The sequence below is a fragment of the Heteronotia binoei genome, chromosome 17 (genome assembly GCF_032191835.1).
Source record: "Heteronotia binoei isolate CCM8104 ecotype False Entrance Well chromosome 17, APGP_CSIRO_Hbin_v1, whole genome shotgun sequence".
NCBI classification, from domain to species: Eukaryota; Metazoa; Chordata; class Lepidosauria; order Squamata; family Gekkonidae; genus Heteronotia; species Heteronotia binoei.
Genome location: NC_083239.1, coordinates 49,016,159 through 49,041,552, shown reverse-complemented (window position 1 = coordinate 49,041,552; position 25,394 = coordinate 49,016,159). Strand labels below are relative to the sequence as shown.

Genomic DNA, 25,394 nt, shown 5'->3' with positions numbered 1-25,394 from the left:
CTCGGTTCGTCAAAGTCAGTCTTTCCTATTTGGACTGTGTTGGGTATTTTTGTAGAGTATATATGGTGCTAACATTTAAAGACCTTAATGGCCTGGGACCAGAATAGCTAAGGAACCGCCTTCCCCCCCACATACCCCCCTGAGGACCTTACGCTCCGCTGAGCGCTATCCCCTGGATGTCCCTGGCCCAAAGGATGTCCCCACCTGGCCTCAAATTCATGGACTGTTTTGTAAATTGAGTGAAAAAGAAGAGTCGCTCAGACAAAGCACGAAAACAGGAGTCTTAATGAACTAAGACAGGGGAAATTCACAGAACAACCAGCACATTCCACAGAACAATATAGTGGATTATAGGAAGAGTAGTCTGGACATTCAGCCGTTGTTTATTGATGGGGTTATGGTAGAACAGATGACAGAATGGAAGTTTTTGGGAATTACTATGAAACAGGTTCTAACATGGGGGGCAAATACTTTAGCTCTACAGAAAAAGGCCCAGCAACGACTATACTATTTAATACTCTTAAGATTACAACAACTGTCAGGGAGTCTGCTGGTTGCCTTTTATCGTAGTTCCATTGAGAGCATTTTATCTTATTGCCTCTGCATGTGGTTTGGGAGCTGCACGGAAGCAGAGAGAAGGGTGCTCCAAAGAGTGATGGTGAGAGCACAGAAGATTTGTGGATGTTCTCTCCCCTCATTGGTGGATCTGTATGATATGGTTTGTAAAAGGAAGATACAAATGATCTTAAGGGACCCTTCACATCCGGGCCACTTGCTATTTGAGATCTTACCGTCAGGTAGGCGATATAGAGTGTTGAAGGCTAAGACAAATAGATTCAAGGGCAGCTTCTATCCAAGTGCCGTGGTTAGGCTAAATGCAGGGTTATGAATGGTTATTTGTTTTTAGATGCATTTAAATGGTCTATGTAAATGTCCTTTTGTGGGTGTTGATGCGTTGGTATGTTTGTGGAAGAGCACCTCATTTCATTGCTCTCATTTTCTTTTTTGAGAACAATAACAATAAATCTATCTATCTATCTATCTATCTATCTATCTATCTATCTATCTATCTATCTATCTATCTATCTATCTATCTAACAATCAGCACAGTCAACAACCATCTCCCTTTCCTTCACACCCCTTCCAACCCTCCCAGCAATTAACACAGAACAATGGTCACATTCAACAGCCAGTTTCCTTATCACAGGAAGCCCCATCAAACAATGAGCACATCCACAAACCTACTGCCCTTTCACCACACCCCCTCCAGCCTAGAAATAGCAGCTCTCCAGCAGCCCTGGCCCCACTCAATGCACAGCAGCCAAGAAGGTCAGAGCGCCTGCTCCGGCTGCAACGCCACTGAGGATGTTCTCTGCAGCCGAGAACGAAACGTCTGGAAGACAAACTTTCTCCAGTAGAACACGGCACTTGAGCCCGAAAGATTCTACAAACCCTAATGATGTTGCCAGCCGTGAAAACCTGAAATCTTTGATAACCTGGACAGGGGTGTCGAACGTGCGGCAGGGCCTGGAAGACCGAACTGCTCAAACTCACTTCTGACGGTTAAGGGGAGGTGGCTACTATCCCACAGCACCGAGAATCTCGCTGACACCAATATAATTGAAACCAAAACATCCAACGTGCATCTTGGGACTTTTAACAACTGTAAAATGTATGGAAATGATTTTATTGCATATCCTGCTTTTTTAAAATGTGACAATGTTTTTTATCTGCCCTAAGCCCGTCAGGGGAGGGCGGGATATAAATTTGATAATAAGTCGAGAACAGACCTGTTCGTAGATCTCGATGGCCTTCTGGTACTGCTCCAGCTGAGCGGCGTAGGTGGCCACTTTCAGCAAACACTTGTTAGCGGAGCTGCAAAGAGGAGGAGGAAGAGAAGCTGAAGGCGTCTGTACAAGAAATGGCAGCAGCCAATGCCCCCCCTCCCCATCCACACAACCCGTTGGGTCCTCCCCCCACCCCCCCAAGAAAGAGCAGCAGCTCAAGGAAGGGTGAGCAGGATCAAAACGCAGGAACTTCCCCGGGAAGAAAGGCATCTCTGAGAAAGAGGCCAACCCTCCCAAACGGGAAGGAGCGGGAAGGAAGGTAAGGAAGGAAACGGATCCTTCATCGAATCACAGAGAAGGAAGGAACCTCCAGGGTCATCTAGTCCAACCCCCCGCACAATGCAGGAAATTCACATAGACCTCCCCCTAAATTCACAGGATCTTAAGAGAACATAAAAGAAGTCATGTTGGATCAGGCCAGTGGCCCATCCAGTCCAACACTCTGTGTCACACAGTGGCCAAAAGAACCCCAGGCGCCATCAGGAGGTCCACCAGTGGGGCTAGAAGCTCTCCCACTGTGCCCCCCACAAACACCCAGAAGAGAGCATCACTGCCCCAGACAGAGATTCCCAACGATACGCTGTGGCTAATAGCCACTGATGGAGCTCTGCTCCAGATGCTTATCCAATCCCCTCTCGAAGCTGGCTATGCTTGTAGCCGCCGCCACCTCCTGCAGCAGTGAATCCCATGTGTCAGTCACCCTTCGCTTCAGCCGGGCTCCTATTGCTCGGCAACGTGGAACAGCACCCTGCAGCACAAATGCCTGCTCTGGCTCAGCCCTGTGCTCGTGCGGGAGGGGAGAGAGCGAGCACATGCCCAGCAAAATGGCTCAGTGGGAGTAGGTGGGGGGAGGACTTCGTTTATCAGCCTGCCCGTCCTTTCCTCCAAAGACCTCGTCCCTCCCCCCACCCCACCTCCGCTTTTAATATTACAGACACAGTTTTTCTCAGAGGGAAGAGAGAGGTTTGGGTGCACAGGGCGGGGGTTAAGAGGGAAGGATCGACAAGCGTACAAAAAAGTCAGCACCTGTATGTCCCTTGGCAGTAAAGCACACACCGTAAATAACTTGTTTTGCTGGGTAGGTAGGCTTGTAGCGCCCCATGGCGCCCAGCCTCCTTGTAGATTTTATGGGCCCCCTTCCTCAAGCCTTGGTTCCGCCCTTCCCCTGGGGACCCCTCCCCCTGATCGCCTCAGCACATGAAGAAGGCAGTGGCACCAGCAAGCTCTCCCCTGAAGCACTCTGAGCAGAACTGGGCGGTGGGCAGGCAGATTCTGAAAGCTGGGTGGGTAGGTGGGTGGCCATCCCCACCCTCTGCTCCCAGCAGCCCTTACTCTGGCCATGAAGAGCTGAGGGCTCCATGTGCTGCCTTGTTTTCCACTGCCATGGGCCAGAACGGTAAAGTTCTTGGGTGGGTGGGTGGGAGGAGAAGAGGCCCCTAGACTGCATAATATGGAAGGGGAGGGGGGGGGTTCCAAGCTGCAAGGGCAGCTAGAGTTCTTTCAGGGTGGGGAGGAGGGAGGCCTGGACACATCTCCGTCTCCCACCCCCACCCCCAGCGTGTACAAGCCGCGTGCATTCCCGGTTGGGGAAGGGCACAGGAAAGCAGGGAGAGGGGGGAGGCAGCGCAGAGATACAAATCGGCCTTCTTTGGAACTTCGGAATTGGAAGCTGATCGCTGCAGGCTGAGCTCCAGGGAAGGTAGAAGGGGGGACCGGAGCTGACATGCAATTTAAAGCACACTGGAGGGGGAGGGAGAGGGGTGGCCCCCACCCTCTGCAGCTTCTTGCTCTCACCCCCCTGACTCCCCCTTCTACAACCCACCACGTGGCCCCCCTCCCCCTGTGACTCTTAGCAACGGGGCTGTGTGTAGGCAACCATTGTTTGTTCATATAATATTTGGGGAGGGGGGTTCCTATCTCATTAGTCCTGCTTACGGCGGACTGCCCGCTTTAAGATGCCGTGCCCTGACCCGGATGGCCCGGACTAACCTGACCTCGTCAGATTCTAGAAGCTAAGCAGGGTCAGCCCCGATTAGTCCTTGGATGGGAGACCATCGAGGAAGCCCAGGGTTGCTGCGCAGAGGCAGGCAAGGGCAAATCAACTCTGATACTCTCCGCCCTGTCCTGATTGGCCCAGGCTAGCCTGACCTCGTCAGACCTTGGGAAATGAGTAGGGTCGGGCCCTGGTTTGGACTCAGATGGGAGACCGCCGAGGAAGTCCGGGGTCGCTGCACAGAGGCAGGCAATGGCAACCACCGCTGAACGTCTCTAGCCTTCAAAACTCTATGGGGTTCAAAACTCTATGATTGGATCAACATCTGGAGTAGAGGTCCATCAGTGGCTATTAGCCACAGCGTGTTGTTGGAGCTCTCTGTCTAGGCAGTGATGCTCTGTATTCTTGATGCTTGTGGGGGGACCACAGTGGGAGAGCTTCTAGTGTCCTGGCCCCACTGGTGGACCTCCTGATGGTGCCTGGTTTTTTTGGCCACTGTGTGACACAGAGTGTTGGACTAAAGGGGCCATTGGCCTGATCCAGCATGGCTTCTCTTATGTTCTTATGTGACACAGAGTGTTGGACTGGATGGGCCACTGGCTGATCCAACAGGGCTTCTCTTCTGTTCTTATGTGACACAGAGTGTTGGACTGGAGGGGCCATTGGCCTGATCCAGCATGGCTTCTCTTATGTTCTTATGTGACACAGTGTTGGACTGGATGGGCCATTGGCCTGATCCAACATGGCTTCTCTTATGTTCTTATGTGACACAGTGTTGGACTGGATGGGCCATTGGCCTGATCCAACATGGCTTCTCTTCTGTTCTTATGTGACACAGAGTGTTGGACTGGATGGGCCATTGGCCTGATCCAACATGGCTTCTCTTCTGTTCTTATGTGACACAGAGTGTTGGACTGGATGGGCCATTGGCCTGATCCAACATGGCTTCTCTTCTGTTCTTATGTGACACAGTGTTGGACTGGATGGGCCATTGGCCTGATCCAACAGGGCTTCTCTTCTGTTCTTATGTGACACTGAGTGTTGGACTGGATGGGCCATTGGCCTGATCCAACATGGCTTCTCTTATATTCTTATGTGACATAGTGTTGGACTGGATGGGCCATTGGCCTGATCCAACATGGCTTCTCTTATGTTCTTATGGGATTGCCCTAAGTCAGCTGTGACTTGCCACTTTCCTCCACCCACCCATCTCCATCTCTTCTGGACCAACCTCCATTCTCCCTCTAACAAACTGTCACTGATGGAAGCCACCCCACTCGGTACTTCCCCTGTTGAAAAGGTGGAACTGAGCTGAAAGCCCCCAATCCCAAATCTCTGGACAGCCTTTCCCAGCAGTTGCAGGCCACTTCAGCGAATCACAGAAGACAAGGCAGGGGCTTCTTGCACATAAGATCACAGGAGAAGCCATGTTGGATCAGGCCAGTGCGCCACCCAGTCCAACATTCTGTGTCACACGGTGGCCAAAAACCCAGTTGCCATCAGGAGGTCCACCAGTGGGGCCAGGACACTAAAAGCCCTCCCACTGTGCCCTCCTCCAAGCACCAAAAATACAGAGCATCACTGCCCCAGACAGAGAGTTCCAACAATATGCTGTGGCTAATAGCCACTGATGGACCTCTGCTTCATGTTATTCAATTCCCTCTTGAACCTGTCTATGCTTGTAGCCACCATCACCTCTGTGGCAGTGAATTCCACGTGTTAATCACCCTTAAGGTGAAGAAGTGCTTCCTTTTATCCATTCTAACCTGACTGCTCAGCAATTTCACCTCTTATGTTAAACTCCCTTGAGACACAGCAGCAGCCCAAGGTCTACCCCATGGAGAGGCATGGAATCACTGCAAAGCAACGAGGGTGCCACAGCAGAGGAGGCCTTGCTGCTTCCTGACCCGGCACGGAAGGCTTCTGGTTACCTGTTTGATTCTTCGCCTTTATAATAATCCGCAGCTTGCTCGTAATGGGCTATCGCCTGGAAAGGAAGCAAGCAAAAGGTCAGGCATGGGCACTTGCATTTGACTGGCAACTCTGCTTCCAAGATCTGTCAAAGGCCATCGGCGAGTTCATAAGTGAGACCGAGCAGCAAAACTTCACATCCTTGTGCACCTGGAAGCTGTCGGTGGCAGGGAGTCCAATGCATGAGGCAAATTCGATGGACTTTCATTGACATTCTTCTGCAGGTAAACCACCTCAACAACAGAGCTGACAAAGTGTGAGGTGACCAGCTTGTCCTCTGGGAACTCCTTCCCTCTCCCAACCGTCCCAGGCCAGCTGATCTCAGACTGGGAAATCTTCCACAAACTGCTCCGCTTGGCAATAAGCTGAAAAGTCCTCTCCTAAGGCCCCCCCTTGCGAGTGAGACCGGATTTATCGCATCCTCTGCATCTAATAAGGTGGAATTGCTCCGTTTGCTCATTCTGGAGGGTGACAAACTAAATTATTAAAAATGGCACCATATTTAATTTATTTTAATTATTTATATTTATTCATAGGGTTAATATAGAAATTAAAAAGCAGCGGGGGCCAAAACGCCTCCCTGTTCCGCTCCCTTCTGCAAGGGGAACCCTAAGAGACAGCACCTGGCCCTCAAGAAATGAGTCATGCAGCACACAAATTGGCCATAGATATATAGACCCACATATACACACTTACTTATACACACACACACTACACACACACCACAAAACACACACATATACACCATACTACACCACATACAATACAACACACCACACTACATACACACATATACACATATACACACATATACACACACACATACTTATAGCACACCTACACACAACACACATATACACACCACACACATAATTCATATACACACCCACACACATATACCACAACACTAAACATACAAACCACACACATATACACACAACACATATACACCACAACCACACACTTACAATACACACACATACACATACACTATATATACACATACTACACACACACACTTACATACACACACACACATAATATACGCACACATACACACCCACACACATATACACACAAACATATATATACAACTCACACACACATATATATACACACACATACTTATACACACACACACACACACACAAACACATATACAGGGCTTTTTGGTAGAAAAAAGCCCAGCAGGAACTCATTTGCATATTAGGCTGCACCCCGACACCAAGCCAGCCGGAACTGCATTCCCGTGCATTCCTGCTCAAAACCTCCCCCCCATGTGTGTGTGTGTGCATATATATCTATCTATGTCCAATTTGTGTGCTGCATGAAATTCTACTTTGTGAGCTCCTGGCATTCAAGTTGTGAGCTGCTGCATCCATTATTGTGCTCTGGGGCCATCCTTCCTGAGCTAAGACAAAAAGGTGTGAGCTGGAGGCTAAAAAATCTGTGAGCTAGCTCACGCTAACTCAGTTTAGAGGGAACACTGATACACACACGCACACACAGTCTTCTTTTGTTGTGGAGTGCTCAACTCTGCCACGGCCTGGTTTGGGAAGAGGGTCAAACCCAGCTTTAAAAATCAGCACCTGCAGAAGATAATGCCCCGTGCGGCCTGAAGTATCAACCCTCCCCCACCCTTCAAGGATTGGAAATAATCTCATGTGACGTCGCACAGCCCTGTCGCACAGCCCTGTCGCACAGGAAGGTGTCACTCTGACATACCAACAGACACGAGAAAGCCCTCTTTATACTGAACCGAGCAACAGCCCAAGGAAACCCCGTGGCATTTAAAACACATCTCCCCATCTCTGATTTGCCTGGCGACGGTCACTTTACTCTCCTTGTCAGGAGGCGCCCCCATCCACGCCCGGCCCTAAATTCTTTGGACAGATCCCCCTGGCTTCTAGTTCCCAGTTTCAAATGTGCTTGCTCTTCTAACTTCACCCTGGCTCTGATAACACCCCCCCCCCTGCATTCTTTCAGGGGGCAGAAAGCCCCTTAAGGAAACAGGCAAGGAGACCCTGTCTAATCGATTCGTTCAGACAAAATGAAAATTTCCTCCCCTGCCCCTCTGCGGAGTCTCCTGTCTCGTACCTTTTCGATATCCACCAGCTCCATCTCGTAGATCTCCGCTATCGTTATGTGATGCTTGGCTGCAATGGTGAAACGGCCCTGGGCGGGAGAACAAAGGCAAAGGGATGAGAAACACAGATCGGCATTCTGGGATATGCATGCTGCTTAGTAGGTCTTCCCTGACCCTGAAACAGGGTGGTTGGACTTATTCAAGGTAAGAGGCACATAGAGAAAAAGTCAAATATCTGAGAGGAGGGAGGAAGGCGAGTAGATGAGGGATGGAGGGAGAGGTGGAAAGAAAACAACTTTAACTTCAAATCCATTTCTCAAGCTGCCAGCTGGCTTGGAGAAGTGAGAAGAGCCAATCTGGTGTAGTGGTTAAGTGTGCGGACTCTTATCTGGGAGAACTGAGTTTGATCCTCCACTTGCAGCTGCTGGAATGGCCTTGGATCAGCCATAGCTCTCGTAGGAGTTGTCCTTGAAAGGGCAGTTGCTAGGAGAGCTCTCTCAGCCCCACCCACCTTGCAGAGTGTCTGTTGTGGGGAGGAAGGGAAAGGATTGTGAGCCGCTCTGAGACTCTGATTCAGAGAGAAGGGTAGGTTTAAATCTGTGGTCGTCTTCTTTAAAGAGACAAATGCCTTTCCCGAGCCAGCAGACGAGGTTGGTGGAGACTTCGGGAGTCACAGTCACACAGTAGCGGTAAAAGAGCCACATGTGCTGCTCAGCCACAGTTTGGCCACCCTGCCCTAAAACAACCCATTTGGGTTAACAGGGCATGGGAAAGTGGCCATTTATTCAATGATTGGGACATTATCTAGCAGCCCCGTGGCGCAGAGTGGTAAAGCAGCAGTACTGCAGTCTGAACTCTCTGCTCACGACCTGAGTTCGATTCCGGTGAAGCTGGTTCAGGTAGCCGGCTCCAGGTTGACTCAGCCTTCCATCCTTCCGAGGTAGGTAAAAGGAGTCCCAGCTTGCTGGGGGGGGGGGGAGTGTAAAAGACTGGGGAAGGCAATGGCAAACCACCCTGTCAAAAGCCTTGCCGTGAAAACATGAAAGCGACGTCACCCCAGAGTCGGAAACGACTGGCGCTCGCACAGGGGACCTTTCCTGGGCCATTATTTAGTTGTTTTTGCAAAGATTCAGCTGCATTAATTTTAAGGGCCCCCCTCGCCCAGCGTCTGGAGGGCGGGATGCATTTGGACTGCTTTCCTTTCATCGGCTCAATGCCTCACTCATGCTATTTTTATTCATGGGATGGCAGGACTGCATATGCTCGTAAAAGCTTACGTACGGCTTTCAATTAACTTATTTCAAGGATGTCCAGGGATCAGCCTCGACAGCTCGGATGCGTTCTTTGATTTACTTGGCAAAGCCATCTGCCTTACGCTCTTAAGTACCGTCCGCGCTAGGATACTGCATTGACTGAAAGCACCGGGTCTCCACTCAGACGATCTCCATAGAAGATTTACTGCCAATCTGGCCGGGAACACCAGCTACTTGTACAGCCAGCAAACGTTACCCTGAGGAAGCTATTAATAAGTCTTTGCCGCCGCCCCCTCCATCAGTAGCAGCCACCTTTCCCCAATGGTTGTTCAGATCTTGGCAACTTGTAAGAACATAAGAACACCAGAAGAGCCCTGCTGGATCAGACTAGCGAGGGTCCATCTAGTCCAGCCTCCAGTCTCACACAGAGGCCAACCAGTTCCTCTGCGAGTCCAGCAACAAGAAACAGAGGCCAAGGCCTTCATAGAACATCGGAAGAGCCCTGCTGGATCAGACTAGTGGTCCATCTAGTCCAGCCTCCTGTCTCACACAGGGGCCAACCAGCTCCTCTGGGAGGTCCAGCAACAGGACACAGAGGGCCAAGGCCTTCATAAGAACATCGGAAGAGCCCTGCTGGATCAGATTAGTGGTCCATCTAGTCCAGCATCCTGCTTCACATAGTGACCAACCGATCCTTTGAGAGGTCCAGCAACAGGACACAGAGGCCAAGGCCTAAGAACATCAGAAGAGCTCTGCTGGATCAAAGCAGTGGTGACTAAATTCACCTCAAAATGCTGTAATAGTGATGTTTTACTAGAGAGCCGGTTTGGTGTAGTGGTTAAGTGCGCGGACTCTTATCTGGGAGAACCGGGTTTGATCCCACTCACTCTCCACTTGCAGCTGCTGGAATGGCTTGGTCAGCCGTAGCTCTGGCAGAGGTTGTCCTGAAAGGGCAGCTGCTGTGAGAGCCCTCTCAGCCCCACCCCACCTCACAGGGTGTCTGTTGTGGGGGAGGAAGGGAAAGGAGATTGTAGGCCACTCTGAGACTCTGTCCTTGAAAGGGCAGCTGCTGTGAGAGCCCTCTCAGCTCCACCCACCTCACAGGGTGTCTGTTGTGGGGGGGGGGGGGGAGATATAGGAGATTGTAAACTGCTCTGAGTCTCTGATTCAGACAGAAGGGCGGGGTATAAGTCTGCAGTCTTCTTCTACTACTATCCGTTTTCACATGTCAGTTATGTATGTAACTTTTCATATTTGAAAATTATTGATGAATTCACACTTCCCCTTTTGTCCTTCTGCACCCCACTTTTTGGAATAAATATATATGTATATATATTTAATAAAAAAAATCTCTACCATGTTGCCCCTTAGTCTCTTTTCTAAACTGAAACGACCCAGCCTTTCCTCCTAGAGCAGGTTTTCCAACCCCCTCATCTTTGTTGCCCTCCTCTCTACTTTTTCCAGTTCTGTCATGTCCTTTTTGAGGTATGGTGACCCAACTATACACCCTATTACCGATGAGGCTGCATCACAGATCTAGACAAGGACATTACAATGTCTTACAACCGAGGGGCAGAGAACCAGCTGCTCCCATCACAGTTTTAAACTGCCCTCATACATCCTTGCTCTGGAATTAAGACTGTCCCACCAATCAATGAAGCTCACTTGACAGTCATGTGAGAGAGGGCCTTGTCAGTGGCAGCCTCACAATTATGGAACAACCCCTTAAGAGAAGCCATGTTGGATCAGGCCAATGGCCCATCCAGTCCAACACTCTGTGTCACACAGTGGCCAAAAAACCCAGGTGCCATCAAGAAGGTCCATCAGTGGGGCCAGGACACTAGAAACCCTCCCGCTGTGCCCCCCCAAGCACCAAAAATACAGAGCATCACTGCCCCAGACATAAGAACATAAGAGAAGCCATGTTGGATCAGCCCAATGGCCCATCCAGTCCAACACTCTGTGTCACACAGTGGCAAAAAAACCCAAGTGCCATCAGGAGGTCCATCAGTGGGGCTAGAAGCCCTCCCACTGTGCCCCTCCCAAGCACCAAGAATATAGAGCATCACTGCCGAGACAGAGAGTTCCAACAATACGCTTTGGCTAATAGCCACTGATGGAACTCTGCTCCAGATGTTTATCCAATCCCCTCTTGAAGCCGTCTATGCTTGTAGCCGCCGCCACCTCCTGTGGCAGTGAATTCCACATGTTAATCACCTTTGGAGTGATCAAAAGCACCCTTTGCTTTTGATCTTCAGTTAGCAGCTGAAGATGGTTTTATTTAGATGGGCATTTGACTAGTTTAGGGGGGGGGGGGGTGTTATTTATTGGCAGTCCTGACTGACATTTTAAACACTTGTGTTTTATGCATTTTCCAACCATTCGATGAATTGTAAGCCACCTTGATTTTCGCAAGACAGAAAAGGTGGCTAATAAAATGTTTGAAATAAATCAAGCCACTTAGGATACTCAGCACACCTACGCTACAGCTTCTTGCACCTGAGCGTGACATCTAAATCACAGCAAGTAGGCAGAAGAAAGGATTCACAGGGACTCCCCCCCACCCTCCGCAAAACGTTCCAAGTCAATCGACTCTGAATCGCACAACAGATATGCCTCAAGACCAGCTTACCATGTCTGTGTAGATCTCAATCGCTCTGAGCAGACAGTTAATGGCCTCTGTTAAGAGAGAGAGAGGAGTTTGCAGTTTTAACACATAACGGGAAGAAATAATAAAGCCATCTGCCAGCTCTTCTGACCTCCCTAAAAGGGACAAAAAGCCAGGAGTTTATTCATAGCACACTCCCCTCCCTGGAGGAAATCAATACCCACTTAGGGGAAATCTGCCGAGGCCTGCAGATCTTGACAGGAACTCAAAGCGTTCTTCACCTCCAACAGCTCCTTTGATGGGAGTTAGCTGGTGTTATGTTTTTTAATCAGCGTGTGCGTGAGACACGAGTATCGGACTAGGATCTGGGAAGGAAAGGAAAGGTTCTCTGTGCAAGCACCAGTCGTTTCTGACATCTGGGGTGACGTTGCTTTCACAATGTTTTCACGGCAGACTTTTTATGGGTGGTTTGCCATTGCCTTCCCAGTCGTCTACACTTCCCTCCCAGCAAGCTGGGGACTCATTTGACCAACCTCGGAAGGATGGAAGGCTGAGTCAACCTCGAGCCGGCTACCTGAAAACCCAGCTTCCGCCGGGATCGAACTCAGGTCACGAGCAGAGCTTAGGACTGCAGTACTGCAGCTTTAAGAAGAAGAAGAAGATATTGGATTTATATCCCACCCTCCACTCCGAAGAGTCTCACAGCGGCTCACAATCTCCTTTACCTTCCTCCCCCACAACAGACACCCTGTGAGGTGGGTGGGGCTGGAGAGGGCTCTCACAGCAGCTGCCCTTTCAAGGACAACCTTTGCCAGAGCTATGGCTGACCCAAGACCATGCTAGCAGGTGCAAGTGGAGGAGTGGGGAATCAAACCCGGTTCTCCCAGATAAGAGTCCGCACACTTAACCACTACACCAAACTGGCTCTTAACACTATGCGCCACGGGGCTCTGGGAAACTCAAGCTCAAATCCCCACTTGTGTCATGGAAGTGACCTTGGGCCAGCCATGCCCTCTCAGCCGGACCTACCTCACGGGGTCGTTGTGAGGGTAAAATGGGAGCAGAACTATGTAAAGCTGTGGGAAATAAAGGTGTAGGGAGTTAAAGCTGCAGTACTGCAGTCTGAGCTCTCTGCCCATACCTGAGTTCGATCCCAGCAGAAGCTGGGTTCAGGTAGTCGTCTCCAGGTTGACTCAGCCTTCCATCCTTCCAAGGTCGGTCGAATGAGTCCCCAGCTTGCTGGTGGGAAAGTGTAGATGACTGGGGAAGGCAAGGGCAAACCACCCCGTAAAAAGTCTGCCGTGAAAATGTTGTGAAAGCAGCGTCACCCCAAAATTGTAAACGACTGGTGCTTGCACAGGGGACTACCTTTACCTTTATAAATAAATGACATTCTGTATTCTCCTTTAAGGATGAGCACGAATTGAAGCACGATCCGTGCCTAAAATAGCCGATTTGTGGTTTGTTCTGAATCGGTTCGGGCACTCGCGCTAGGGCACAACTTGCAAAACGAAGCAGGTCATTTTTTGGATGGTCTGTCTGTGTCAGCAGCAGCAGGGGATCCTCCGTGCGAGCCACGAATGGGCCTGTCGTGATGATGTCACCCAGCCAAAGGTGACACAATCGCCCCAGGCTCATCTGTATGACACGTTCAAGGTGTGCCAGTGCTTTCTAGCCCTCCCGAACCAAGCAAACCGACGGACCACAATTCCCTCAGAAAATTAAAAAATGGAATGAAACGAACCACCGAACCAGGCAAACCAATCATGAAACGAACCACCATTTCCATGTTTCGGGCCCAACCTTATTCTGCGTTGACTGAGAGCAGAAATAAAATGGGAAATAAAAGCCGGATATAAATAAATAGAAATAAAGCTGGATGTAAATAAATATAAATAACTATAAATATAAATAAAAGCCGGATATAAATACAAACAAATACCATTGTGCATTTTCCTCCAGGTGGGAATGGGTGCAGTCTGTTCTCTCAGACCACCCCCATAACTGAGGGAAGAGAGTCGCCACCCTCCAGGTGAGGCCTGAAGATCTCTTGGCATTGCCCTGGATCTCCAAATTACAGAGATCAGTTCCCTGGAGAAAATGGCTGCCTTGGAGGGGGGACGTTACGGCATTATAACCCACTTAGGTGCCTCGCCTCCCCAAACCCTACTGTCCCCAGGCTCCGCCCACCCAAATCCCCAGGAATTTCCCAACCCAGAGTTGGCAACCACAAGAAACACTATCAAGCCTACTTGGGTACAAAGAGCCACTTCAAAACCCGCGGCCGAGCTCAGGCAGCACAGTAAGAGCTCCCTGCTGCCCTTCGGTGGATGGCTGAGGAACTGCAGAACGGAACGCATTCAATTCAGAACGATACACCTTTTGTCCGTACGTGGAATTAACGAGGATATCAAATCTGAACAAAGCAACCCTTTTAAATTGCGCAGAAAGGTTTTATCATTTCAACGACGTGACCTTTTCAATCTAGCATACATACACATCCTTATGTTGGCTCTGCTTAAGCGTCACGTAACAAAAAAGGAACGTCCTAATGTGCTTCGCTGTCAGTCTTGTGTGCAGAAGTTGAACAGTGAGGCCTGCACTGGAAAACATGGTCTGAAGGCACAGGCCCTCCTGGACCGCACAGGTAACCCTCTGCCAGGTTCCCACACCTTGGGAAACAGGTAGGCCAAGCACGGTCCAGCTGCTTCCAGCTAATGGCAACCCAATTCTTTTTCTAGCAGGAGCTCCTCTGCAAATTAGGCCACGCCCCCTCGATGTAGCCAATCCTCCAAGAGCTTAGAGGGCTCTTCGTACAGGGCCTTCTGTAAGCTCCAGGAGGACTGGCTACATCGGGGGGGGCGTGGCCTAATAGGCAGAGGAGCTCCTGCTAGAAAAAGCCCTCGGGTCTTGCCATCTGAGGCCACGGCTTCCTGGACTGAATCGATCCGTCTCATCTTGGGTCGTCCTCCTTTCCTGCTGCCTTCAGCTTTTCCTAGCATGACTGCCTTTCCCAGAGACTTTTGTCTTCTCATTGTTCAACCAAAGTACCATAGCCTCGGCTTGGCGCTTTTAGTATATAGGGAGAATTCCAGCTTGATCCGGTCTAAAACACACACAGTTGTCTTTTTGGTGGCCCGCTCTCCTCCAACCCCACATCGCAGATCACTGGAAAATATAGTAAAATATATAAAGCAGGGGTGTCAAACATGCAGTCTGGGGGCCAAATCAGGCCCCCAGAGAGCTCCTATCAGGCCCGATGAGCAACTGGCTGTCATCTGCTTCCTTCTACCTCTCTCTTGCTTCCTTCTGCATAACAGCTTGCTTTGCCAAGTTTACTCAATCACGCTGAAGCTACAGTGCAAAGTCTCTATTGTCTCCCCTGGCTGAGGCTCCTCCCTTGGGGAGGAAGTGGAGGAGGGAGAGCTTGCTTTGCCAGCCTCTCTCAATTGCACAGCAGAGCTAATGAGCCAAGCCTCTCTTCTTTCTATTGACTGAGGCTCCCCCCCCTCCCCCAGTCCCCTGGGGAAGGAAGGAAAGAGCCAGAGCTTCCTTTGCACAGTTCCCGGTATTCCACAGGAAATATACAAAGAAAGCATCTTTTAGACCAATGTTTTAAGCATGTTTTAAGTTTTTTTTTAAAATCTTTAATTGGGTTTGTCTGTATCCTTTATAAAGTTTATAATCGTAAATGGCCTGGCCCGACAAGGTTTCATTTATGTCAGATTCGGCCCTCATAACAAAAGAGTTTGACACCCCTGATATAAAGGGCGAAAGAATCCTCATATTTAGCGTTTTACATTCCTAGGAATTAGGCATTCCTGACTTTTAGAAAGCCGATTCTAGCCCTCACTGTTTTAATGAAAGTTATTCCTACTGCGGCGGTGATCTCTCCTCATGAACCAGGAGTCGGATGGCACTCCCGGGGCCAGAACGCCACCCTCTGCCCCACGCCGTCTACACATACGCAGCTCACATAAGAGAAGCCATGTTGGATCAGGCCAATGGCTCATCCAGTCCAACGCTCTGTGTCACACAGTGGCCAAAGAACCCAGGGGCCATCAGGAGGTCCACCAGTGAGGCTAGAACAGGGGTAGGGAATGTTGGCTCTCCAGATGTTTTTTGCCTACAACTTCCATCAGCCCCAGCCATTGGCCATGCTGGTTGGGGCTGATGGGAGTTGTAGGGGGGGGAAACATCTGGAGAGCCAACGTTCCCTACCCCTGGGCTAGAAGCCCTTCCACTGTGCCGCCCCCCAAGCACCAAGAATACAGAGCATCCCTGCCCCAGACAGAGAGTTTCAACAATAAGCTGTGGCTAATAGCCACTGATGGACCTCTGCTCCATATCCAATCCCCTCTTGAAGCTGTCTATGCTTGTAGCCGCCATCACCTCCTGTGGCAGTGAATTCCACGTGTTAATCACCCTTTGGGCGAAGAAGGACTTCCTCTATCCGTTCTAACCCGACTGCTCAGCAATTTCATGGAGTGCCCACGAGTTCATGTTTTGTGAGAAAGGGAGAAAAGGACTTCTTTCTCTACCTTCTCTATCCCGAGCATTATCTTGTCAACCTCTATCATGTCACGTTCTGCAAACACACCCCAATCGGCAGACCACGTTCTCCTCTCTAGGGTTTGCTCCGGAAGAAAAGGAAGCCCGATCTAAAGAGCAGAAGATCCCGAGCGATCGAAACAGGAGGTGGCCGCGGAAGTCAGGGCAGCCCCCTTTGAAGACTCCTCGGGTGAGCCCTCCCATCGCTCCAATGTGGCTCCGTTCCCGAGTACGGCGATTCTCAGCGTTCTTTGCTCTGGCTGTTGCGACGATAATCATGATGCAAATCTCCAAAGATTAAGCAAAATCCACAGGGAGGATTAAATCTGCTTTCTCCTCAGGTTACTTCATTATTCCCCCTTCCCCCCCACACACACGACTGTCTGACGCAGAAGTGGTCGCCTCTCCGCCTACCTGCCCCTGTATCCCCGGTTTATCACTGCCTGCCAAACAGGCACGCAAAACCCTAGAAGAGGGACCGTCTGCCGGGAGAGACAGAAGCAGCCCTTTGGCCTAGAAAGAGCACAGCTGGGGGAAATAACGGCCTGCTTGTTCTAGCTGCTGTGCAAATACACCATGTCCTAGGAGGAAAACTAAAGGCACACAAAAAAAGTAAAACGTACCAGCTGGAAGGGGCCACAAAGGTCATCTACTCCAGGGGTGGCCAAACTTGTTTAAAGCAAGAGCCACACAGAATGAAAGTCAGACGGGAGGGAGGGAAGCTCGGAAGGTAAGCAGGGTCGACTCTGGCAAGTGCTTGGATGGAAGACCTCCTTGGAATACCAGTGGTTGGGAAGCGGGGGCAGGCTTCTATTCGGCCACCTCCCTGAATATTCCACAGGCCCCCATTAAGACCAACGAATGTTTATTCCGAATGCACGCTTTCGTGTGCATGCACACTTCTTCGGACGAGGAATGAGGTACAGTAAGCATACAGTTTGTGAGGTTTAGAATGCAAAGCGGTACAAAGTTAAACTCCGATACTCGTGCCTCTCACGCACGCACTGATTAGGAAACATAACACAAGCTAACTCCCACCAAAGGAGCTGTTGGAGGTGGAGAACGCTTCGAGTTTCTGTTAAGATCTGCAGAGCCAGTTTGGTGTAGTGGTTAAGTGTGCGGACTCTTATCTGGGAGAACCGGGTTTGATTCCCCACTCCTCCACTGGCAGCTGCTGGAATGGCCTTAGGTCAGCCATAGCTACTGCAGGAGCTGTCCTTGAAAGGGCAGCTTCTGTCAGAGCTCTCTCAGACCCACCCACCTCACAGGGTGTCTGTTGTGGCGGGGGGGGGGGGAGAAGATAGAGGACATTGTAAACTGCTCTGAGTCTCTGATTCAGAGAGAAGGGCAGGGTATAAATCTGCAGTCTTCTTCCACTTCTTCTCAGCCCTATCCACCTCACAGGGTGTCTGTTGTGGGGGGAGAAGATAGAGGAGATTGTAAGCCGCTCTGAGTCTCTGATTCAGAGAGAAGGGCAGGGTATAAATCTGCAGTCTTCTTCCACTTCTTCTCAGCCCCACCCACCTCACAGGGTGTCTGTTTTGGGGGGAGAAGATATAGGAGTTTGTAAGCTGCTCTGAGTCTCTGATTCAAACAGAAGGGCAGGGTATAAATCTGCAGTCTTCTTCTTCTTCCAATAGCAGAAGAGAAAAATTAACAAAATCAGAAAACCTTTGATCTAAGTTGCATGGGAAACCAATAAAACAGTAACATGTCAGAAGGTGAGAATGTCTGTTAATAATTCTATTGCTAATAAGCCTGGGTCAAAATGAGGGCATTTCTTTCCCAGATGTTTTTTTCCCTGTCCAACTAATTTACCTTATAACACGTCACATAGATATATATACATCATTCTAGTTCACCATTAGAACAAAATGCATTAAAATATAGTGAAAGAATGTTTTTGTATTGACACACTCGAAACAAGGGATATTGGCTGTTTATCTCATTACATATACTAAACCCATCTTCCGCTACATTTTAATGTATTTTTTCTAATGGCAAACTGCTTCAGACCAACACGGCTGCCCACCTGAATCTATCCTGGCCGCCAATCATCAGAAGCCCCCATTACTTCCAGGTGTGGGTGCGCACGCACACACACACGCACACAAAATACCCAAGAGGGAGAATGCCTAACCTGAAATATAAAATGCAAATCCAGGGGTGGAATTCTAGCAGCTCATTTGCATATCAGGCCACACCCCCGCTGATGCAGCCAATCCTCCAAGAGCTGACAAAAAAGAGCCCAGAAAGCTCTTGGAGGACTGACTACAATCAGGGGTGTGTGGCCTAATATGCAAAGGAGCTCCTGCTAGAATTCCACCTCTGTGCCAATCACTACATAGAAACGCAGACTTCTTCAGTAAAGGGTGATGAATCTTGTTAACCCCGGGGGTTCTGCGAACTGCAGTAGGGAGGCCCAGATTCTACATTTTTAAAGAGTTAACGGATGAAACGACGAATTCCACATCCAGCTGCTCGGAGTGCTTGGATAAGGGACCGACGCGCCCTCTTTTGTCCAAAACGCCCTCTGCCCTTGCAGGGATCTTGCCGCCGCTCTACCGAGAGCACGCCTACCTTGCGGATCAGCCTTCTTGAAAGCGTTGCCGGCGTCCACAAAGCTGGTGGCCGCATCATGCTTGTTCTGCAACTGGATATGTAGCTGAGCGGCCTGGCAGAAAGCGTTCCCCGCGGCTGTGGAAAGAAGAGCAGGCGGTCACGCGGGGCTCAGAAGAGAAGCTCTTGTACGGGAACGCACTGGAAGAAAAGGAAGCCTGATCTATGGCCGCTGTTCACTGAGCCACCCCAGAGACCTCCAGTGGAAGCCCCTCGAAAGGTGGTCCCATCACTCCGAAACCAAAGGGAAGAGGGCTCAGGGAAGCAGACTCAGAAGGAAGTGCTGCTTTACACAGCAAGTGACTAAAATGTGGCATTCGCTGCTGGAGGCTGAAGTGACAGAAATAGACAGCTTTAAAAGGGGATTAGACAGGTTCATGGAGGAGAGGTGACTCCCCACGGTGGCTAAAGGGAATCTCCCATGTTCAGAGGAAGCCAGCCTCTGAATCTCATTGCCAGGAGGTAACATCAGGGGAAAGGTCTCGGCCTCTGTGCCCTGTTGTTGGACCTCCAGAGGAACTGACTAGCCACTGCATGAGACAGGATGCTGGACTAGAGAGACCACTGGTCTGTTCCAGCAGGGCTCTTATGATATTCTTATGAAGGCCTCTGCCCTGTTGCTGGACCTCCAGAAGAACTGGTTGGCCTCTGTGAGAGACAGGATGCAGGAATGGATGGACCACTGGTCTGATCCAGCAGGGCTCTTCCAAGGTTCTTATGAAGGCCTCGGCCTCTGTGCCCTGTTGTTGGCCCTCCAGAGGAACTGGTTGGCCACTGCATGAGACAGGATGCTGGACTAGATGGACCCTCACTGATCTGGTCCAGCAGGGCTCTTCCGATGTTCTTATAAAGGCCTCAGCCTCTATGCTCTGTTGTTGGTTGTCCAGAGGAACTGGCTGGCCACTGCGTAAGACAGGATGCTGGACTAGATGGACCTCTGGTCTAATTCAGCAGAACTCAACTTCAGTCTTAGGGTATAAGACACAGTTTCACACCCCTTTCTGAGGTCGCTAGCTGGGGACAGGCCGTAGTGTTCTGTAGCAAGCTCTCAATGCCCATGTCCTTCAAACATCAATGAACAGGTGGGGAACCCAGGAAGAAGAGTGGCATGGATTCTCCTTCTCCCACCCATCCTTCCTATCACAATCTGGAACCCTGCAAGAAACTGGACAGGAGAGCAGACATCTCCGGCACTTGCCGCTTCCCCGGCTCTTGGAGGCTCTCCATTCTTCAGAGCACTCAATAGGGTTGTTTGGCTCTTCCCCAGCCTGGCTGCATACGCATCACAATGGGAGCGAGAGGGATCATCCCAGAACCAAAGAGAGCCTGCCTAAATCTGGGGCTCTCTTTGTGGCAGGAACCCTTTGCATATCAGGCCACACCCTCTTGATGTCGCTAATCCTCCAAGAGGTTACAGGGCTCTTCATACAGGGCCTACTGTAAGCTCCAGGAGGACTGGCTACCTCATTGGGGTATGGTCTAATACGCAAAGGAGTTCCTGCTACAAAAAAAGCCCTGCCTAATCCACTTAGGTAAATAAATATAAAACACTGTGTGAGGATTTTTACTAATGCATATAACACCAAAACGATTTTTATACTAAACAATATTCAATAATATTCCAAAAATTCTCCTTTACAAAAAAATTGTGCATAAGAACATAAGAGAAGCCATGTTGGATCAGGCCAATGGCCCAACCAGTCCAACACTCTGTGTCACAAAGTGACCAATATATGTATGTGTGTATACACACACACATACACACATATATATATATATATACACACTGTGGCTAATAGCCACTGATGGACCTCTGCTCCATATTTTTATCCAATCCCCTCTTGAAGTTGTCTATGCTTGTAGCTGCCACCACCTCCTGTGGCAGTGAATTCCACATGTTAATCACCCTTGGGTGAAGAAGGACTTCCTTTTATCCGTTTTAACCCGACCGCTCAATGTTCTCTCTTTGTTTGCAGAGCTGCACAAAGTCCAAGAAATTCCAAGACAGACATGACCGCTTCCCAAAACAGGTGTGGCTGCAAATGGACTGCGCTTCTGTCCTCTTTTCGGGAGTTTCCTTCTTCAGGCAGCTCGCCAAAAGGGTAAACTATTTCAATTGGCTGCGCTCTTGTCTCCAATGGGTCTGGCTCAATGCTCCTATTTCCCCTGGACTTCTCTTGAAAGGGCCCTGAAGAAGGAAACTCCCGAAAAGAGGACAGAAGCACAGACCGTTTGCAGCCACACCTGTTTTGGGAAGAAGTCATACCTACTTTGAAAAGAGGCGCAGAGTGTGTTAAAGCTGCAGTACTGCAGTCCCAAGCTCTGCTCACGACCTGAGTTCGATCCCCGGCGGAAGCTGGGTTTTCAGGTAGCCGGCTCAAGGTTGACTCAGCCTTCCATCCTTCCGAAGTCGGTCAAAGGAGTCCTCAGCTTGCTATGGGAAAAGCGTAGCTGACTGGGGAAGGCAATGGCAAACCACCCTGTAAAAAGTCTGCCGTGAAAACGTTGTGAAAGCAACGTCACCCCAGAGTCGGAAAAGACTGGTGCATGCACAGAGGACCTTTCCGTTTCCTTTCCCATATCTACTTTGGAATTTCTTGGACTTTGTGTAGTTCTGCAAACAAAGAGAGAACACTGTACAATTTTTTGAAAAGGAGAATTTTTGGAATACTATTGAACACGGTTTAGTATAAAAACTGCTTTGGTATTACATGCATCAGCAAAAACCCTCACCGTGTTCTGTATTTATTTGCCTATTCATACCTGTGAGCTCTCTATCTTGACATAATCCACTCAGGCACCTTGCTCTGAGAAAGATTCAAACAGAGGAAAGGTCCAAGGGTGCTACGTACCGCTCCAGTTCTTAGCCATTTTGAACATGTTGGCTGCTCTCGCGTAGATGTCGCACGCCTCTTCCACCCTGGAGGAGCCGCCCCTAGGAAACAGAAAATCACACTGCTGCATCAGCCTACAGCATCACCAGCGCATTTTTTAAAAATCAGGTGAGGAGGCTGCGGCTAGGCCACGTGAGGAGGGAGAGCCATGCCACCTGAGCTGCAAACCCAAAGGCACTTTCTTGTTGATGGAAGTCAAGGTATCGGCGTCCACTTCTAGAGCAATGGGGAGAATAAAACCAGAGAGCCAGATTGGTGTAGTGGTGAAGTGTGCGGACTCTTATCTGGGAGAACCGGGTTTGATTCCCCACTCCTCCACTTGCAGCTGCTGGAAGGCCTTGGGTCAGCCAGAGCTCTGGCAGAGGTTGTCCTTGAAAGGGCAGACTCTTATCTGGGAGAACCGGGTTTGATTCCCCCCTCCTCCACTTGCACCTGCTGGAATGGCCTTGGGTCAGCCATAGCTCTGGCAGGAATTCTCCTTGAAAGGGCAGACTCTTATCTGGGAGAACCGGGTTTGATTCCCCACTCCTCCACTTGCACCTGCTGGGATGGCCTTGGGTCAGCCAGAGCTCTGGCAGAGCTGTCCTTGAAAGGGCAGACTCTTATCTGGGAGAACCGGGTTTGATTCCCCCCTCCTCCACTTGCACCTGCTGGAATGGCCTTGGGTCAGCCAGAGCTCTGGCAGAGCTGTCCTTGAAAGGGCAGACTCTTATCTGGGAGAACCGGGTTTGATTCCCCACTCCTCCACTTGCACCTGCTGGGATGGCCTTGGGTCAGCCGTAGCTCTGGCAGAGGTTGTCCTTGAAAGCGCAGCTTTTGTCAGAGCTCTCTCAGCCCCACCCACCTCACAGGGTGTCTGTGGAAGGAAGATAAAGGAGATTGTGACCGCTCTGAGACTCAGAGAACAGGGCGGGATATAAATCCATCATCATCTTTCCAGAGAGCGCTCCAGAAGGCTGGCTGCCAAGAGTAATGCAAGCAAAGAGACAAAGCCTCCGGCTCACACCACAGAACCAGCAGAATTAGATGAGGATCCTGGATTCTCAGAGGGCAGCTCACACTACCTGGGTCCTGTGCAACCAGCCCGCTCAGAGGATGCTGTGAGAGCTCCCAGTGCTGGCGCACTCAGAGGGCACCTTGGCAGAGCCTGGAAGCCACTTCTAAATCATTCCCCGAGTTCTCTCCTGCGGTTGCAAATGAAAAATACAGTTGAACTGTTATAGACTTACCATAAGTGGGGCCAGAAGCCTGAGGCTCATGCCCTTGAATGAGCCGGGCCTTTAGATTCTAGACTGTCCCCATGCTATAATAATTTAAACGGTACGTTTAGACTATTGTATTTTCATTATCTGCATTAATTATGCAAACTAATTTGGGTCCCTTGGGGGAGAAAAACAACAAGTAAATATACTAAGCGAGGCAGGCAGAGATGTGGTTATACGAAGACGACGACTGCAGATTTATACCCCACCCTTCTCTCTGAATCAAGAGACTCAGAGCGGCTCACAATCTCCTTTCCCTTCCCCCCCTCAACAGACACCCACCCTGTGAGGTGGGTGGGGCTGGAGAGGGCTCTCACAGCAGCTGCCCTTTCAAAGACCTCTGCCAGAGCTATGGCTCACCCAAGGCCATTCCAGCAGCTGCAAGTGGAGGAGTGGGGAATCAAACCTGGTTCTCCCAGATAAGAGTCTGCCCTTTCAAGGACAACTCTGGGAGACCTATGGCTGACCCAAGGCCATTCCAACAGCTGCAGATAGAGTGGGGAATCAAACCCGGTTCTCCTAGATAAGAGAGCTATGGCTGACCCAAGGCTATTCCAGCAGGTGCAAGTGGAAGAGTGGAGAATCAAACCCGGTTCTCCCAGATAAGAGAGCTATGGCTGACCCAAGGCCATTCTACGGCTGCAGGTAGAGGAGTGGGGAATCAAACCCAGTTCTCCCAGATAAGAATCCGTGCATTTAACCACTACACCAACACTGGCTCTCTATGGAAATATGCACTCAAGCAAAGCTGTGCTTTTTGGGCAACCCTGATTCAAAACCATCCCCCTAAAAATCAGAGATCTTTAACTTGCTTTTCAGAATCTTGCATGAGGTAGAATATCACTAGATACCAGCTGCTGAGAAGACCCCACTGGACCCTCAAATCTGTGAGACTGGCTCACTTATCATTCACCACAACAGCTTCGGTCACTGGGGCAGTTGCCAACCTTCAAACGGGCAAAATCAACAACAGCCCATGGCCTTCTCTGCTGTGTCCCTGCCCCCTTGTAGAACAGCCTGCCTGAGTGGTCAGGAAGGACCCCGCCCATCTGGCTTTCCACAAACAGAAGTACTCGAGGACTTTTCTACACGGACAAGAGGCTTGCGCTGTATTAAACCATTCAAAAAATTACTCGGATAAACCATTAAGAGTCTGTGGTCTATACTGCTGTGTCTAGATTGCTATAAGTGGGACCCTAGTACGTAGTTTTTGTATTGTTTTCGTGTTTTAACAATTTATTAATAACATATGGTTACAATATTTAGTTGTCTCTTTTCTATACTAACCCATATGATATTTCAACCCCCCTCCCTCCAATATTTGACTTCCCCGAAGTTATAAATTTAAATTCAATTATAAAGGTACCGCTAACCAATCAAGGTTCAATACTTTTCTTTTCTCATTAATACTAAAAAATTGTCCAATGTCTTTTTACATTCCACTCTTTCTCCATATATCCTTTAAATTTCTTCCTCTCCTTTTTGAATATATCTAAATCATCGCCTCTTAAAGATTTAGTTAATTTGTCCATCTCACTCTACGATAAAACTTTCACAATCCAATCCCATTTCTCTGGTATTTTTCCCTGTTTCCACAGCTGCGCATACAATGTCCTAGCAGCTGAGAGCAAGTACCAAATTAAAGTCCTGTCTTCCTTTGGAAATTTTTCTAATTGTAATCCAAGCAAAAAAGTCTCTGCAGTTTTCTTAAAGTCGTAACCCAAAATTTTGGAGATTTCTTGTTGTATCATCTTCCAAAACTCTTTTTGTATTGTTTTAAGCATTACGTTAACACTTCAGCTTCGCTTCTGCTTTTTATATTTCCGGTCGCTTCTACAACCCAAATTCTATTTCACTGTTTAATGAATGTCCCGCCCAGCTGAACTCACTCTGTGTAATCCACTTTGAGTCCTAGTGAGAAAGGTGGAGTACGAAGCACACGCACACATGAATACTGTCTTTTTTGTCCGCTTGTGAATTTTCTAGCGACATCTGGCTAACCAGTGTGAGAAAGAAGATGATGAATTTGACGTGCCCTCTTTGGATTCTTTGATATGAACATACGAAGCTGCCTTATACGGAATCAAACCCTGGGTCCATCAAAGTCAGTGTTGTCTACTCAGACTGGCAGCGGCTCTCCAGGGTCTCACACTGAGGTTTTTCACGCTTGCTTGCCTGTACCCTTTTTAGTTGGAGATGCTGGAGATTGAACCTGGGACCTTTTGCTTACCAAGCAGATGCTCTACCACTGAGCCACCATCCCTCCCCTGCTCTCCAGGGTCTCCAGCTGAGGTTTTTCATGCCTACTTG

At 49.5% G+C, this 25,394-nt stretch overlaps 1 protein-coding gene across 1 annotated transcript in view; it reads right to left on the bottom strand.

Moving 5' to 3' along the window:
* Positions 1-25,394, bottom strand: part of NAPA (NSF attachment protein alpha) — a 53,985-nt gene that overhangs the window by 10,572 nt on the left and 18,019 nt on the right. The window contains exons 2-7 of the mRNA XM_060257617.1: positions 21,781-21,863; positions 18,890-19,006; positions 11,783-11,829; positions 7,909-7,986; positions 5,772-5,827; positions 1,791-1,875 (exon numbers count right to left, since the gene is read on the bottom strand). Coding sequence (XP_060113600.1) covers positions 1,791-1,875; positions 5,772-5,827; positions 7,909-7,986; positions 11,783-11,829; positions 18,890-19,006; positions 21,781-21,863 — 466 coding nt within the window. The remainder of the gene's footprint in view (positions 1-1,790; positions 1,876-5,771; positions 5,828-7,908; positions 7,987-11,782; positions 11,830-18,889; positions 19,007-21,780; positions 21,864-25,394) is intronic.